Source organism: Barbatula barbatula (assembly GCF_947034865.1).
Source record: "Barbatula barbatula genome assembly, chromosome: 13".
In the NCBI taxonomy this organism is placed as follows: domain Eukaryota; kingdom Metazoa; phylum Chordata; class Actinopteri; order Cypriniformes; family Nemacheilidae; genus Barbatula; species Barbatula barbatula.
In genome coordinates, this window is record NC_136776.1 from 23,400,530 (window position 1) to 23,418,694 (window position 18,165).

An 18,165-nucleotide genomic window follows, 5' to 3' on the forward strand; every position below is an offset into this window, starting at 1 on the left:
AATATATTATTTTGTGTTCTGAAGAAGAAAGAAAGTCATACAGGTCTGTAATGACACAATGGAGAGTAAGTGATGACAAATTCAATTTTTTTTGCAGAACTATCCTTTTAAGTATCTCGAACATCAGGAACAATCCACACAAATGCAGATTAAGAGTTGAGTAAAAGGTTTTCCGAGTGTTTAACCTTTTTGATAAAACTCCTGGAAGCGCCAAATATAAATCTTATCATGTGAAGGCAACAGTTGTTGCATCCGCCATGTGATGTCAACACTGCGCCCTCCCCATACGATTCATAAAATTGTGAATTAATTTAGCCATGAATATTGCAACCTCATTCTTATCAGTTATTAATAGTGTGTCAAGCTACAACAAGAAATGTCAAATATTGAAAACTAAACGGCTATTGATAAAACAAAACAGAAGTATATTTAAATAATTCTAGTTATTAAAACATGTTTAATATTTCAAATATTAGGGGCAATTTAGGTATTTGTGGGCACAAGATACACTTGGTTATATTCAATATTCCATCTAAAACAGTATTTTAACATTTATTTTATAACTACTGCAGTGTTTATGAGCTCGTATTAATTCAGTGACGATATAAAATACGACTTTATAAAAAAGCATGATAAAAACAAAATAAATGAAATAATTACAAGGACCTAAAATAGACAATTACATAATTCAGCCGGTAGCTTGTGTCATACTGTACAAACATACGTGTGATATTAAGCTGATGTGTGTCGGCCTTGACTGTTGTGATATGTGTGTGAATTCACACACCTGTGAGGATCAGACGTCTGCAGGTATATAAGGACGAGGACACTGCACAGAACTCAGTGAATTCACTGTAATCATGCTGAGGTTCTTGTTGTTGAGTGCTCTGGCTGCTCTGGGTAAGACTTCATTCACTTTCTATTGAGAAAACACGCATCATTTCATTATTTAGATTTTGACAAATTAACAAATGCACACTTTAGCAGTGCGATACTAAATTGTAATAATGACTTTTCTCAGCGTTTCAGTGTGTAACATGGTTGTGTGTTTTTGTGTCCAGCTCTGGCCGAGCCCAGATACATCGAAGAGACCCCCGAAGGAAGGGTTGTGGGAGGAGAGGTGGCTAAACCAAACGCCTGGCCCTGGCAGGTACATCAAAATTTACCTTAAAGAAATTAAAATACTCTATCCCTGCTGATAAAGGCGTAGCAAAGAGTCACGGGACCCCAGATTTGAGCATTTTCTGATAAAGTATTCACTGAGTTACTGAATCTGATGATGAAATATGTAATCCAACCGTATTAAAGAAGTCATATATCACGTGTATACATTGTTATTACCATCCTTGTAAATGTAGCGTTAAATCATATTTTTGTTGCGATGTTCATATTAAAGATCAACCAGGTATCTCCTTCTTAGACAAAAACAACGTAAGAGCTAAACTAAAATAATAAGAATGATAAGAACTAGAAAAAAATAAGTTTAGAAGATTCATGTGCTCTCGGAATTCCCACTTCAACCCGGATATAATTTAATAATTAAGCATAATAACATCATGTTTTAATGCTACCAAAACATTAGAAGCTTTAATGTTACTAAATCATTTAAATGTGACTTAATCCAGATGTTACTTCCGGGATTGTACGGGGATTATGACCTAACTGCAGTCAGCCACCAGGGGGCGATCAAAACGCTTCGTTTTTTCAGTGAATAGTTATTGGATTATAATATTTGCTATAGACTATATAACTAGAATTCATACCAGAAATCGTTTTAGTGAAACACAACAGAAGCGTACTACAGTACTTTATATGTGAAAATGTACAAATTTATTGTTTACATCGTGGTTTCCGTTTTATTTCTAAGGTTTGTCTCACACGTCTGTTTAGAGTACGATACGAACATTAATCGGCATATCATGTCACCTATCTTGAACAATTATGATGTCACCTGTCCCTCTGAAAAGACATTTGTGAGGAAATGTCTCTTGTTTACAAGAGTTAATAAATCGTCGATGATCTTCTTCGTGTAACTGACCACTTCCCTCCGAGGCTGCGCCTAACGAGTCCAGTCAGTCCCTCACAGCCAATGATCGCTTAGAATCCTCCCTAGACAACCAAACACAGCCAATGACCGCTTAGAATCCTCCCTAGACAACCGAACACAGCCAATGAGCGATTTTCGTCACTCCTAAACAACCAATATAAAAATGTAAAAAAGCGCGCGCTGTATCGTGTACACAGCGTCTTTAAAACGTGACGTGAAGAAGCGCAGACGCGTATATGAATGTAATCGATGTTTTGTCTTCATGTTTGTTTAATTAAACGGCTCTGTGTGTTTTCAGATCTCTCTTCAGTATCTGTCCGGTGGGAGTTATTATCACACCTGCGGCGGAACTCTGATCAGACAGAAATGGGTGTTGACCGCTGCTCACTGCGTGGACACGTAATACACACGTTTACTTCTATATCAACATGAGGACATTTTATAGACTCGCCTTCTTTAGTTCAATACTATAACCGTGACAGAAAGCTTTTTACAATGAAATATTATAACAATGAACTTGCCCCGCCTTTAGACCTCATAGCATCATACTGAACGTGAGATTGTAATGAAACATGTCACGTGTTTCCTGTGCAGACAGAGAACGTGGCGTGTGGTTCTGGGCGAGCACAACCTCAACACCCAGGAGAACCGTGAGCAGTACATGACCGTCAGTCAGGTGTACATCCACCCCAACTGGAACAGCAACAGCGTGGCCGCTGGGTGTGTAACCATGACAACCGCTCACACATGAAGGCATCTCATGTGTGTCATCTGACCGTGATGTGTGTGTTTCAGATATGACATCGCTCTTCTGCGTCTGTCCTCTGATGCCACCCTCAACTCATACGTGAAGCTGGCAACTCTGCCTCCATCAGGACAGATCCTGCCCAACAACAACCCCTGTTACATCACCGGCTGGGGCCGCACATCCAGTCCGTCATCACACAATCACACAGATTATGATGATTTAGTGTAGCGTTGTGTTCTGATAGGTGATGTTGTTTGTGTTTAGCTGGTGGTTCGCTGTCTGCTCAGCTCAAACAGGCCTATCTGCCCAGTGTGGATTATCAGACGTGTTCTCGCAGTGACTGGTGGGGAAGCACCGTGAAGAACACCATGGTTTGTGCTGGAGGTGGAAGGGACTCTGGATGTAACGTAAGAACACAACACCCGTCTGGAGGATCTGAAGACATAGTTCATTCAAATATAAGCAGATCTTCTATGAAAGTTTTGCTAACATTCCCATACAGTTTTGATAATGTTTTTTAAATATTCTTGGTCAGGGTGACTCCGGTGGTCCTCTGAACTGTCTGGTCGGTGGAAGTTATTCCGTGCACGGTGTGACCAGCTTCGTGTCGTCTTTGGGCTGTAACACCAACCAGAAACCAACAGTCTTCACTCGTGTGTCCGCTTACATCAGCTGGATTCAGGGTGTAAGTGTTGCTCGTTTACATCATCATTGTGTAACTCATAATCATTCATTGGCAGTACACATACACAACTGACACGACGAACACGTGTTTTACATGATCATATTCTTTGCATCTTCATATCTTTTAATAATGTTTTTCTTCATTTTAGATCACTGGATAAAGTGGATTAGAGATTGAAGATAAACATCCTCCATTGTACCCACAATGCATTTCTGCTTCTGTAATGAGACAATAAACATCTTATCTTCATCTGGTTTTGAATCAATTTTATACATATTTAACTTCTAAGAGGTTTAAGGTAAAGACAACCATTGCGTAAAGGAAAAGATCATATCAAAATCGTTTTATATTTTAGGTTCAACATGTTTATAGACCTCCCGGCATCCTGGACTTATGCGGCAAACGTCTCGAACGGCAAACAATGTTGATTATCGGACCACTGAACTCAGAGCAGATCGATCAACCCCGACCTTTGAAACTTAAAACTGTAAACAGACTTAAAACTGTAAACAGACTTAAAACTGTAAACAGACTTAAAACTGTAAACAAACTTAAAACTGTAAACAGACTTAAAACTGTAAACAGACTTAAAACTGTAAACAGACTTAAAACTGTAAACAGACTTAAAACTGTAAACAGACTTAAAACTGTAAACAGACTTAAAACTGTAAACAGACTTAAAACTGTAAACAGACTTAAAACTGTAAACAGACTTAAAACTATTTTTACCACATAATGTGTATGTAAGAACATGAACTTTGAAATATTCAGACACTGTTTATGAACAAATGTCCATGTTTGAATAGCTACCAAATAACAATGACCTAGAATGCCATCACATGGTAAACATGCGGCTGCGTTCAGCCCCGACAAAACGGTGATGCAACTGTCACGGTTCATAGGTCTGTGGGTTCATTTCTGTGTCTCTAGTATGTGCGTGTCCGTCATTTGGCAAGCAGCCGGCAGCTCATTACTCTGATACCACTGCCTAAATCTAGCGGCGTGTATGTTGTGTGTTATCGAGTCGATATCATTGTTTTCTCTGTAAGCTCTTGTCTCAGGTTCTCCTAGAACTGTCGGTTCTTCGAGCGCTCTTGATCGATTACACTTGTTCCAGTGGAATACCAGATTCTGTCGAGTGAGCTGTTGGATTTATACCTGCTGGACAATCCTCTTGTTGATCCAGGTCTCTCTTAACATTTTCCTCAGTTTTAAGAGTTGGCACGGCATCCCAGTCCACCATGCTTGAGTGTCATACTGCTCTACTGAAGGAGCACAAGTGGCCAGCAACATGGCGGCTGATTTCCCTTGAGCTCACCAACAAAATGGCCACCTCCTCTAAGGCCTTTGACATCATGGCTACTTTAGCATCACTACTCCTGAGGACAAAGATCTCTAGTTGGGGACATAGTGTATATTTCTAAACCGTAGATGCAAAATATACCACCATATGTGAGAAAGGTCACACATAAATGTATATGAATTAGAAATGGAAATCCTCTACATTTGATGTAGGTCTCTGCCCCCCAAGAAATTCACTCATGTTGAACGCCCAAAGAAAACAAGTCGAACCGTCGACTTTTAGTTTATATTCAGTGGCTGTCCCTTTAAAGTATGTTCTCAACTTTAAACAACATTAAACTCATGGTGTTAAAGTCACAGTTGAACATGAAACACATAAATAAACACATTCAGTGTGAAAGAAGACGTCAGCAGCTGAAGACCAAACTGACCATGACCACAAACCCCCAAACAAATAAATAAATAAATATGAGAACATGAGTCAGTTCTTCTTTTCATTTTCCACACACATCTTCTGCTGATCTTTATCTCACAGCTGTTCATCTTCATCTTCATGACGGCCACTGAAACTCATGAGATTCTTGTATCTTCAGATATTCATTTTCCTTTGACTAAAGTTTCTTTAACTGTGAAAAACAGATTCAGGTCTGTGGTTTAGTGGATAATATCTCAATGAAACCTACAAACCACCTGCTGTCAGTCCAACACCTCCACATAAACAAACCTTACTGTCAGATGTTTCTTCTACACATCACAGGTCTTTATTATCAGAATTCAGTTCTGATAATGATATATATGATTGTGAGATATACACGAGATCAAGTTTATATCAAAGTTTGAGTCTCAAAACACATAGATGAGATTGGACCTTATTTTGTAGACTCATCATTTATATACAGTCTTTAAATAAAAATAAAGAAGAGGCAGAAGAAAGAGGAAGTATGTTTGTGCTAAATGTGTTGTTTTCTGAGAAATGAGCTCATGGAAAACTGAAGCCTTCAGCATCTCAAAGTGACAAATGAAACTGACAGTGTTCTCTTTATACAGAAGACGTCTGTGAGAGACATTCAACTTCAACAAAACTGACAAACTTATTCTTGTAGTCAAAACTGGGTGTCAGACTGCAGTCATGAAATACATTGAAGGACTCACATGTTCATTCTTGTTTTTATAAGCTGAGACGCATCATCGATGATCAGAAGCGACCAGTCAAGGATCAGTCTGCAATCCCACCCATCTTTATGAGGGTCTGTGATCCATAACCAGCTCAAGAAAACTCATCTGGAGTGATGTCAGAAGTGTTTGTCAGGTCACGTCCGGGCGGTATAGAGGAGGACTGAACTTATTGTGTCTCTCAAGCTTTCACAACATGGCTGAGCTTTCAAAGGCACTGTTGTGTTTGCTTTGGACATCTATTGACATCCATATATCAAACTGATGAATTACTTCCTGTTTAAAGAAAAACAACTGAACTTCTTCTTCTTCTTTATTCAGCATTATCGCCACCCACTGTGTTGGAGTGTGAACCAGTGTTTGCTCTTCCCATAAACAAACAAACAAACAAACAAAACATTTTCATATAAATTATATTTAGATCTTCTAACTTCTCTTAATCAACTTTCTTCTTTTAACATAAAGAAATAAACTCTCTATTCCATAAGTGTATATATTTGTAAGCTTTAGCTCATCCACTCCCTCTTTCTTTGCTCATTCTTCATCATTTCTCGCTCATTTTCACAAACACAAATAACAACAACTTCTGATTCTTCTAATCCAAAGCGCTCACATAAACCTGTTGGGTGTTTATTTATTATTTCTAGAGTTTTATTTAGTTTAGTTTGTTTAAAACTCTTTAGTTTTCCTCCGTACCTCTTCTTCTTGTTCTGTATTACCTGTATCCATATGTGTTGTCATCCCTTACTGTCATATGCTTTCATTACTGCTTTTACCTAATATTTACCAAATGAGATTTCAATGATCTTTTCCAAAGGGGTTTTTCTAATCCTTGTCATTTCCCTTCATCCCCTTATGAGCTGGAAACCACATCAAACTGCACTTTGTCCTCATGGGGCTCAGAGTTATGGGCTTGCAGTGATGTCTGTAGCGCCATCTAGCGGCTAAACAGAGAACTTGAGCAGCGCTGCACTTCTGCTGTTAAATGAACAATATCTTTAATAATATAGATTAGTCTCAAGTTTGGTCATTACCTCAAAAGTCCTTAATAATAAGGTAAATATCATTTAAATTAATTCATAGAGTTTATCCTACAAAAGATTTTATACAAAAATGTGGATTTAAAAAGCTCTTTGTGTGAAAGCTACACGGAAACTATTTCTCATTTGTTTTGGTCTTGTCAATATACCCAGCAGTTGATAATCTTTAAAAACATTTTCTTTATCTTATAAACATGTGATTTCTGGTTATTATATTAAGTACATTTTATTAAACATTTTATTTTATTTTGATGTAAATTTCACATTCATAAATGCAAGTTTACAAAAGGCAAAACTCTTTTTATAGTCCTTGAAAAAGAGATTAAAATAAATATAGATGTGATGTCTAAACCTAAAAACAGTAAAGCAGATAAAAAGATTCGTTTATTCTCCTTTTCTCAGAAAGTCAAAGTATTTAGTGATGCTCACATGCAGAATATATTTTCTGTCTTAACATTGAAATATAATATAAATGTAATTATATGTATAATATATATTTATACGTAAACGAATGATTATGGACCCTCTCTCCTTTATTTTGTGTTATGTTATTTGTTTCCTGTTCTTTTATGTGGAGGAATGTGAATTGTGTTTTGTTATACATTGAGATTGGACTTTATACATGATTTTTGTTGATAATAAAGCATTAATAATAAATAAATAAAATCTTCTGGGGTTAAAATGTCGGCTGGTGTAAAGAGCTGCTTTACCGCCACCTGCCGGATATGTGGTGCTACTGACGTTTCTCTCTTAAATAGTTTAAGACAAGATGAAAAACAGTCTGTTGTTCTTTCTGAGGAAATCTAAATCATTCTGTCAATTTATTATATTTATGCACTTTCCAGAAAACAGAAATTGGTGTCTGTTGTATGTGTTTGGTATAGAGAAGGGTCACCGTGCTCCTCATACAGAAGATGTTTGATTCAAGCGTGTTAACATGATGTAAACACTTTACAGCTCTTGCATGTGCTCTCAATTGTTTTCTTGTGTAAAAAGATCTTTGAATCTCTTTTATAAAAACTAAAATGAAATGATTAGTATGATGTGTTTTACATGTATTTGAAGTTAGTAGGAAAACAAACCTAAAAAAGTTCAGCTAATGTTAAGAGTGTGTGTGATGACCACATGTTTTGTGTGTTTGTGTTGATGCTTTAATTCTACATTATAATGTGTAAAGAGCATTTCTGACCGTATGTTAATAACAAATATTCAGCCGCAGGACCGAGGAGGTCGACTGACAGATGTCTGAAGCTTCATCTAGTGGATAAACATGGAAACACACACTGGAAACCTTCTACACAACTCATCAATAATCAGTTTTATTACCACACTGTTGCACATCAGGCCATTTAATACCCATATTACCCATAAGACATCTGAAAAACATCTGCTGTCAAAACATCTGATAAACCTCAAATAAAATCTGTCATTATTACCAAGTGACATCACCAGCCAACCCTGATAGTGCAGGTTCACATCTGCAGGACATTGTTTGCTCATCTACAACACGTCTCTGAGATCTGCAGCATCCGGGTCACCGTGTGTGTTATTGAGAGGAATAACAACCTGCACATGTCGTGACTGGCCAATCAGAATCAAGCATTCCAACGAGCCGTGTAATAACTGAAAATAACCTGATCTGACGCATCTTTAAATACATCTGTGCCATTGTTTTGTGTGAAGATGCTCACCAGTAATGTTTGTTTTTATGTGACTTAAATGAATGAATTGAACTGCTGGTGTCTGTGAAACAGGGTCCAAATGTTTCTGCTGTTTTCAGTATAAAACATGGAAGTGAAATTATAAAGATCAGTTTTAAACACCACACGCCAGCAATAAAACCATGTTTTTGATAGTGTTCATCTGCTGTCGGTTCCCGTAACAAATGATTTTGTGATAAACATGTTGTGTAACAGTCAAACTGTAACTGTTATAGCTGTAAACATGTTTGTAGCATCACTGGTTAAAAACAAAAGACATCTTTTACCCAGAATTCTCTTCTGCCACTTTAATGAGACAAAGCACAAACTGAACATCTTTAGCTGCTTTTGAATCATTTTATTCTGCGTATTGTGTTTGTTTACATTTAGTGGAAATATTAAATATGTTTCATTCTGTTATAACATTTGAGATGAAAGTCTGTTATTTGTGGTGACATTGTGGAGTGTTTGTTGTGTGCTCAATATCTCTCTCATAACTCGTGTTTGAAATCTGTTCATAAACAAACACAAAGAAATACAAATATTGACATTTTATTCATTTATTTATAATGATAATGAAATGCATTGTATATTTATTAAAGCAATACTCAAAACTAGCATGTGCGGTTAAAACATGCTTTCAGAAAGCAAAACAAGGAACATTTCAATATTGTAATTCAGATGAATCTTATCTGAAGTTACTAAGTAACTTAAATTGACACGAATACAATCAGAAGAGATTCATCCAAAGACAAAAACTACACAAATAATACTGTTGCACATCTTATACTAGAGAACAAAGCTAAAGCTCAAACATCAGAGCAGAAATCTCTTTTGCACAAGACGTCACATCATTTAAGTGCTTTATGAAGTTTGTTTTATACTTGAACTGAGTCTGAATTCTCATTTACAATTTTACATTCAGAATATGAGAGTAACAAATATATGTAAGCCTTATTTACTACTGTATTCATTCATAATGTCAAAAAAAGACTCAAATAATATGATCATTAACAATAAAAACGCTGAACAGGCTTCACACACTGAATGTGAATGAAAATGCGGTCACGTGATCTCATTCTTTCTGTTCTGAACACAGGTTAACATCAACATGAACTTGTTTTTGGTGTTAGTTCTTATATAAAAACATATAATATTCGTATATATGTACAATCTGTATATAATATAAAACAGATTAGCGGGTTAAAGAGAGACTGCAGGTGTTCACACAGATCTTCATGTGTATCTGATATTTCTCATCCTCAGATATAAAATCAATAATGTCTAGAGTCTCAAAATATCAATAAAATGAGTCAAACTGATCATTTGCTTTGCAGCGAGTAACAGATAAACACATTGTGATCATTGATCAGTGTGAACGGCAAATAAAAGAAAGTTTCTTTGTCTTTTTATAAAGAAAATCTTGTAACTTTAGCTTTAAAAGTCTTCATCACTGCTGCTGAACAGCACACAAGGACTTTATTCTCATTGGTTCATGACGGATCATGAGAACAGTGAAGTGGTTTTGTTACTGTAGATGATGATGATGTATCAGATGTTTCACACTTGTGATGTTGAGCATCTATACAGTTTGCTACACAGCAGAATTCAACAGCGGTTCCTTTCGCGATTCATTTCGTCTTCCTCTGTTTTTCATCGAGTCTGTCAGAGATCACAGATGACATGAGGAGAGAGAAGATCAAGATTGTCAATTGAGCAACACAGACAGCACATGAATACTTTTTGCAATCTTCTAAATGAAAGTAAATTATCTTTTAATATTTGTTTGTTTTGAATGAACATTATTATATTTTTGCACTTTCCAGAAAACAGAAATTCACACGTGTTAGACATGTTCATATTAAACAGCACGTGTGTTCTGACTTTCAGATACAAGTGTATGAAAACATACTAAAATAATTCAATAAAATATAAACATTATGATTAAAATGACATTTACATTTAATAAAGTTTCAATACTTTTAGCTGAAAACAGTCTTGTTGTAGATTAGCTGTCAGTTCTTATTAAAACAGCTCAATCAAACATGTAGAAATGTATAATGTAAGTGTCACGCTGTGTAAGCAAAGACAGCACATATCTTCAGTCAGCTGTAGGTTTATATTCTGACGTGAGAGCAACGGTTGTTGTGTCATGACACGAAAGCTTTTAAAGCAGATACATCAGATCTCCACTTAATAAACACTGAGATTTAACATCAATACTTGAATCATTCAGATGAAAACACATTTACTCACCAGGTGTGTGAACCATGAATTTCTTGTATCTAGTCTTTCCACTTCTGTAGATCTGTACTTCGTAAACTCCAAGGTGGTCATTTGTGATGTTTGTGATGGTGAGATCTCCAGTCTTATCGTTCAGCTTCAGTCCGTCTCTGAATCTCTCATCAGGGTATAAATAAGGTTCAGTCCCTCCAGTGATTCGAGCGATACGAGTGTTTTCAGGTCCAAATATCCACAGTATCTCATCATCGATGTTTATGTCAGTAAAAGCAGACTCTAGAATAATAGAACCGCCCAGAACTACAGATTTGTCCCTTCCTTCATTCATAACAGCAGCAGCACATAGAAGAGAAGAACACAGAAGAACATCCCATCAGCTCAAGTGAATGTGCATTCAGAGGATTTACACAATATTTAATAAAGATCTACAGTCTTCTGACGCAGGGAGAACCTTTGACTTAAAGTTTCAGTTTACTGAAAACCAGAACTACATCACAAGTGTCTTTTCATTATAAGTAAATTTACTGTTTAAATTCAGTTAATAAAATCTGAACAAAACTGTATATCACATGTTTGAGCTACTTACTCGTGACAATAACATTATAATGAACTTGTGATGGTCTTGATCCGCCGCTGGTCTTCAGTTTATAAAGTCCAGAGTGTCTGGATTTGGTGTTCTTGATCGTGAGAAATCCAGTCTGACGGTCCAGCACCAGTCTGTCTTTGAATCTCTCAACAAGATCATCATCATATGTAGAGAATGTGTTGTTCTTTTTATTGAATTCGGCTATTTTCTCTTTATCTCCATACCACCACTCTCCCTCATTGACTGTCTGGATGTGTTTAGGATCACAAGGAAGAACGAGATCATCTGCCTGGAACACTTCAACTGTCACAGCTGCACAGCAAACACAGGACAAAAACAAAGACATTGTTCACATGAACATCCCTTTAATAAGCTCTGTTAGTAATCATAATAAACGGATTGGATACCCGTCAGTCCGAAACCCGATCCAACAAAAAAAGACCCATATTGGGCCCAATGTCGATCCACAGTATCAGATCAGTGCATCTCTAGGCTAAAATAAGAAATAGATGTACACCTAGGATGGCATGAGGGTGAGTAACTTTAGTGAGCAAAAATTTTTATAATTACATTTATAATAAAAAGTAATAAAAAAATATTATAAAAACTATAGTGCTGCTGGGCAATGTACCGGTTCAGATGTGTTTTGTCTGTAAAGAGGGAGCTATTAACGAAGGCGCATCTGCTCCATACAGCTTGACCTTATTAGTTCAGTGATCTTGTTAATATTTGTATTTCAGCCCACAGCACAGAGAAGTGAGAGTCACATGACCACAGTCTCAATCATTGACAGGACGATCGGTGAGAGAATGTTTGATAATAACGGTTTGTGTTTAATATGTATTGTGGTGGTATTTTCAGTTAAAAATAATAATGAATCACAAACTAAGCATCAGGTTCAAAGTAAACAGAAGAGTAACAAAGCAGGTAGAATATATGTCATCTATCTTCTGTTAATGAACAGCCTCATGTTCATAATGCTTTTTGCTCAAAGAATCGATGGGAATATGTCCTCACAAACACATCTCTAGTGAGATTTTGACATTTGTTGGCATATTAAAAAGTGGGAATTTTTTTTTATGTGAAACCAGCAGAATCAAAAAAAACTTGATACAGATTTCTGTCGAAGCACCATCACTATTACTAAATGTTTAGAGATTTTATTTTACTGATAATGAACGTGAATTATTCATGACAAACCAAATATATCTTGACCACTGATGATAACAAGCTGGCACAGAGTTATTTCAGCATTTTAATTTATAATATAAAGTTTCATTAATAATCACAATTGTCATAAATATGTCATTTTCAAAAATAACGTCTGTCTTGTAATATTCTGGTAAGTGCAAATGTTTATGCTTTAATGAAAACTGTCCTTTTAACCATCCAATGACAGACCATCATACATCTATGTTATATGGTATGTGAGAGAGTTAAATGTGTAACCGTTGTGTTTCTTTAACACTGATATGAGTTCACATGTGTTTTTGCTCTCTGGGAACATATAAAATATTTCATCTGTCCAGTCTGTCTTTAATAAAACAGGAGCTACAACAAAGCTTTTCATGCAGAGATGATGTGCTAATGTGCAGTAAAATATAAATCATGTAGAAATATTTTCAAATCACAAAAAATAAACATGACAGTGACTCTTTAAACTACTTTAGTACAATAAAGATATTTGATATTGTATTGTTGTATTAGCTGAAGATTAAACTCACCCTTTAGTTTAGAGATCTTGTGACGATAGTAAATCACAACAAAAGCAACAACAGCAGCAACAGCAGCAGCAGCCACCAGGACAGCAAAGACTATTCCTATTATTCCACCTGTAGACAGACCTGCAATAACAGAGACTCTGGATCACATCATGACGGCTGAAGACATGAGATATATCTGCATTATAACACAAATACATGTTTTTGAAAACTAATTCTTATTTTGTGCTTCATATTTTTATGAAAACCTAACATTGATAAAAATAGGACAAACGTCTTTAAAACATTAAAACTGCGCAGCTTGAACACGAACAGAGACGCACGTCTGAAGAACGTCTCAGCTTGTGCTGTACGGAGAGACGTATCTGACTTTAAAACTGTCATTAACAGCTGTGCATTATGGGATAAGTGTTTGTTGACAGTTGGCACTTGCATGGGAGCTCGTGGACGTTGTGAGGACGACTGAAGCCTCATAGACATTTGTTCTGATGACCATTTACATCCCAACATTGGAAAACTCAAAAGAATGTTTGGACACAATGAGCCGGTGCAGTCGTCTCTGTATACTGCAGTGTTTGATCTGCTGGCTTCTGGCTCGCTAAGAAATTTCCCGCATGTAAATTCTGACCAATAGAAAAGCAAGACACTAAAAACCAGTGATGTGGATGTTGTCATGTGACTGCATTTTGGTTGGTTTCTACTGGTTCAGACTAAAACAATCAGTGTGGTGTGAAAAGGAACCATCACTGCTGAATTTCTTTTCTTTTTTTAGCCATTGGTCCGGACCAAATTAACCGAACTAAAGGCGAGAAACCATCCTAAACCTGTGCAGTACATGCCGCATGCACGGAGAGACATAAGAGACGTATAACTGTGCAGCTCACAAGTGACATCACAGACAAACAAATCAATAAAGAAAATAGTTTACAACCATTTTCATAATCAATTATTATCAATTTTATGGATGAGTTGTTGCAGCCCTACATTAAACGCACGCACACACACATTATCCTGTTATAACTGTTATCAGCCAATAATAATGTGTTCAGGGAAAACTGTGCTTAGGCATTTAATCCATATGATTTCAGTAAGACTAGAATAAGGAGATTGTACACTTGTTTCAGTTAATAAATGTTGTAAATTTCAATGAAACTCTTAATAACCTCTTTAATCTCAAATGAAAGCAGCGTAACGGGGAAATGTGTCTGAATTATTCTCACAGTTGACAGATGTTTGAATGAGAGAACTGAGACTCACCCCTGATATAAACACTGAACGTCTTCTCTAATGTCTGTTTGCTGTTGCTGCTGATCTTCAGTTTATAAAGTCCAGAATCTGATAATCTGGCATCACTGATGGTGAGAGATCCGGTCTGATCATCCACTTGTAGTCTATCTCTGAATCTCTCATCATCATATGTTGGTCTTTTATTGTCTTCATCATATTTGGCTATGAGAGGACCTTCAGGTCCAAACCTCCACAGTATCAGATCACCTCTCTGTGTTTGAACACCAGTGTGTAGAGTGACTGAATCTCCCTCTGTCTTCTGCACAGTCTCCTCATCTTTACCAGCAATGACATGAGGTGAAGATTCTAAAAGATTCACAAAAACAGACTCATTTTAAATGATAGATGCTGTTAGTGTTCCAGCCTGTTAGTTTTTTATTATTATTATATATAAGCTGCACTTTACACATTTATAAAAGTGTTTTTAAATAATAGATTTATAAAAATAAATAGATTTGACTCAAAGATAAAAAGTTAGTTTTGGTCCAAAATGATGAACGAACAAGCAAATTTATATGAATACAGTCAAAGCTAAATGTATTCAGAGACCTTTAAGAGTTCAACTGTGTCTGAACAAATTCATCTTTATAAAGTCGTCCATCTGTTAGATTGTTTCAACAAATGAATTGAAGTCAACAGCTGACAGATATTTAACCCAAGTACACAAATAAATAATAACAAAATATTTAGTGCCACCAATGACCAAGCAATGATTCATTTCTTCAGTCCCTGGTGTAATAAATATTAGCAGTTAAAGAAGAAACACTTCAGCAAACACGCTCAGGTCAAAGTTCCTGAATCATTTTTGGTCTCAAATATTTGTCAGTTATAAAAGGAAGTTCACTGAATGAAGATTGTGTATAATGTCAGTTTACTTTATTAATCTAAACTCACTCACATAAATAAACTACAGTGTCCTGCAACCACTATTACAAAAGATCAAAAATGAAATCTGGTGTCTGAATTATTTTGTGTTTGACTGCATATTCTGTAGAAGCTATTAACACACACTGTGTCTTACATGTAAACATTTCCCACCGATTATTCAGTTCCATGTGTTAAAGGGTCCGTAGAATGAACAGTTTTAATTTAATCATTAATGAATCCCCCTCAACTCATCCTACAAGTGCAAGACGTCCGTTCATCTTCAGATCACGAATCAAGACAGTTTTGATGAGAGCTTTTTGACTCCTCCATAGACAGCAAAACAACGTACGATCAAAGCACAGAGAGATAATAGAGACAAAATAATGTCTTTATTCAACAACTTCCTGACTTCCATGTCAGCGTCTGATGTGCATCCAGGAGAGCACGTGATGCATGTGTGTGGTGCTGACGTAGAACTCAGGCTCCGGAGTTCTCGTGTCCTGAGACACAAATGCGGCACGTGCTCTTGTGGACACGCGTTTGACACTGACGTGAATGAAGTCTTATTTTTTTGTGGGCAAGTCATCAATGAGATCATTTATATTCTTTGGTAAACTATCGTGAACTTCTACACAACTGTACTCTTGCACATGCAAAACTGATGAACAAAAATACTGTCTTCACAACATTACACATAAAACCACTAGAAATTTGAATCTCAGATTCTTCTTAATTTGAAAAAACAAAAGCAAACTTCAAAAGATTTTAATCTTACCCTTGACCTTTACATTGAATCTAACTGACGTATCAAACTTTCTTGAGATTGTTGCTTTATAAGATCCAGAGTGCTTGATCCTCGTGTTCTTGATGGTGAGATCTCCAGTATGAATATTTAGATCCAGTCGGCCTCTGAAACTTTCATCAGCAGAATCTTCATATATTATCTTCTTATCATCAATCCAGGCTAGAAGACTGTTTTTGCCTTCAGGTCCAAACCTCCACTGTATTTTGTCATCTGTGTCTATGTTAGCTAGATTGATGTGTAGAGTAACAGAATCTCCCTCCATCACTTCAATAGTATCACCAAACACAACTGCAGAAACAAACACAGACAGTTTTTAGAGAGAGGAACATTACTGACATGTAGGGAAACAGATCTAACCAAACCATAACTCAAGTAATATGAACTGTAAAAGTAATATATGTTATTTCATTTTACTTGAGTAAAAGATAAAACCTACGGTAATTAAATAAAGCCTCGTGTAGGATTGTCCCAATCTCCTTTAAGTAAACATTTATTTCATACACTCACCTAAAGGATTATTAGGAACACCTGTTCAATTTCTCATTAATGCAATTATCTAATCAACCAATCACATGGCAGTTGCTTCAATGCATTTAGGGGTGTGGTCCTGGTCAAGACAATCTCCTGAACTCCAAACTGAATGTCAGAATTGGAAAGAAAGGTGATTTAAGCCATTTTGAGCATGGCATGGGTGTTGGTGCCAGAATGAGTATTTCACAATCTGCTCAGTTACTGGGATTTTCAAGCACCACCATTTCTAGGGTTTACAAAGAATGATGTGAAAATCGATGATCGGCTTAACCACACAAGTCATGTTGCCAGCACCACCCGGTCCTGTAGATTCATCCTCTACAACATGTTCTAAAACAGCCTAGATATGAAGAGATCAGATGCAAAGTGCCATGATCTCAAACTTTCTTCTAAAATGAGTATTTTATAAGACTCGTGTGTAATGTTCAGTTATTTCACTTGAATGGTAATAAAGAAGAGCTTATTCATTGCTATTAAAGTGAAATGACTGAACCTTTAATGCACAAGAATATTTCAGACGACACTCTTAATATTATATATTGTAACGAAATCGAAACCGAAAGTGTTTATTTAAATACTGAAACTTACCGCATCCAAGTGTTATGATTAATATAATGTTGTTCATGTTGCTGTTGGTTTGAATAAATGTGTTATAAATACTCAGTCGAGGTCACAGACTTTAATCTTCTCGGTAGAGTCTCGTTGTCTCGTCGTGTCGTTGTTGTATCAGAGCCGCACCCAGAGCTACTGTCACTAACAAACAGCTGCTGAACACCAGAAACTATCATTTAAACCGACTGTGATTCACTAAATGATTCAGTTCTTCTACATTTACACTGAAATACATCAACAAGAGTTTAAACTAACGACTGAATAAACGCGTCTCTCTATGATCGAGTCCACAGACCTTCTTCTTCCTTTAATCTATCATGAACATAAAATGGCGGCTGCTTGAGAGGCGCTTTACCGCCACCTGCTGTTCCTGAATGTGCAGTTACCATGCGATTAAATAATAATAATTACAAATGATTTGAAATAAAACTTCACATCAAACACACTGTTTATCAGCCCTCGACTGGACCTCCACTGAAACTAGTGTCTCATGGTCTTAGTTGAAAGAGGTTTGATGTAGACAGCAGGGGGCGCTCTTGTGCCCTACAGTCTGATGTTGTGTTGTGACCAGCAGAGAGAAAAATAATATGATATAATTAATTAAAAACATCAATAGTATAAACTCTGACTGTAAACATGAGCTTAGTTGATATCTAAGCAAGTGAAATGGGAAACATTTGCTGAATATACAAAGATCATTGCCATCAAATACACCTAAATTAATTTAAGCGTCATAGCCCTACTACATTTATTAGGCATAAAGATGTTTAAAATGCTCTTAAATGTATGTTTTATGTCAGATTTATATTATACATCAATA

The 18,165-nt window shown here is 36.3% G+C and overlaps 3 protein-coding genes across 3 annotated transcripts in view; 1 reads left to right on the forward strand and 2 right to left on the reverse strand.

Moving 5' to 3' along the window:
• The first annotated feature begins 762 nt into the window (after positions 1-762).
• cela1.6 (chymotrypsin like elastase family member 1, tandem duplicate 6) lies at positions 763-3,729 on the forward strand. Its single transcript, XM_079471127.1, has 8 exons — positions 763-900; positions 1,062-1,150; positions 2,346-2,446; positions 2,642-2,767; positions 2,843-2,979; positions 3,060-3,202; positions 3,331-3,480; positions 3,629-3,729. Exons 1-8 carry the CDS (start codon positions 861-863, stop codon positions 3,638-3,640), a joined length of 798 nt encoding a protein of 265 aa, XP_079327253.1. The 5' UTR covers positions 763-860; the 3' UTR covers positions 3,641-3,729.
• A 5,316-nt stretch (positions 3,730-9,045) lies between these two features.
• LOC306902473 (uncharacterized protein) lies at positions 9,046-17,863 on the reverse strand. Its single transcript, XM_079471070.1, has 7 exons — positions 17,322-17,863; positions 16,173-16,490; positions 14,501-14,836; positions 13,247-13,366; positions 11,523-11,834; positions 10,952-11,254; positions 9,046-10,357 (listed from the first exon to the last, which is right to left on the reverse strand). Exons 1-7 carry the CDS (start codon positions 17,356-17,358, stop codon positions 10,290-10,292), a joined length of 1,494 nt encoding a protein of 497 aa, XP_079327196.1. The 5' UTR covers positions 17,359-17,863; the 3' UTR covers positions 9,046-10,289.
• The window catches only part of LOC306902476 (uncharacterized protein), a 48,180-nt gene continuing 39,256 nt past the window's right edge, over positions 9,242-18,165 (reverse strand). Inside the window, exon 8 of the mRNA XM_079471073.1 lies at positions 9,242-9,738. The gene's annotated coding sequence lies outside the window, so the exon portion shown is untranslated. The remainder of the gene's footprint in view (positions 9,739-18,165) is intronic.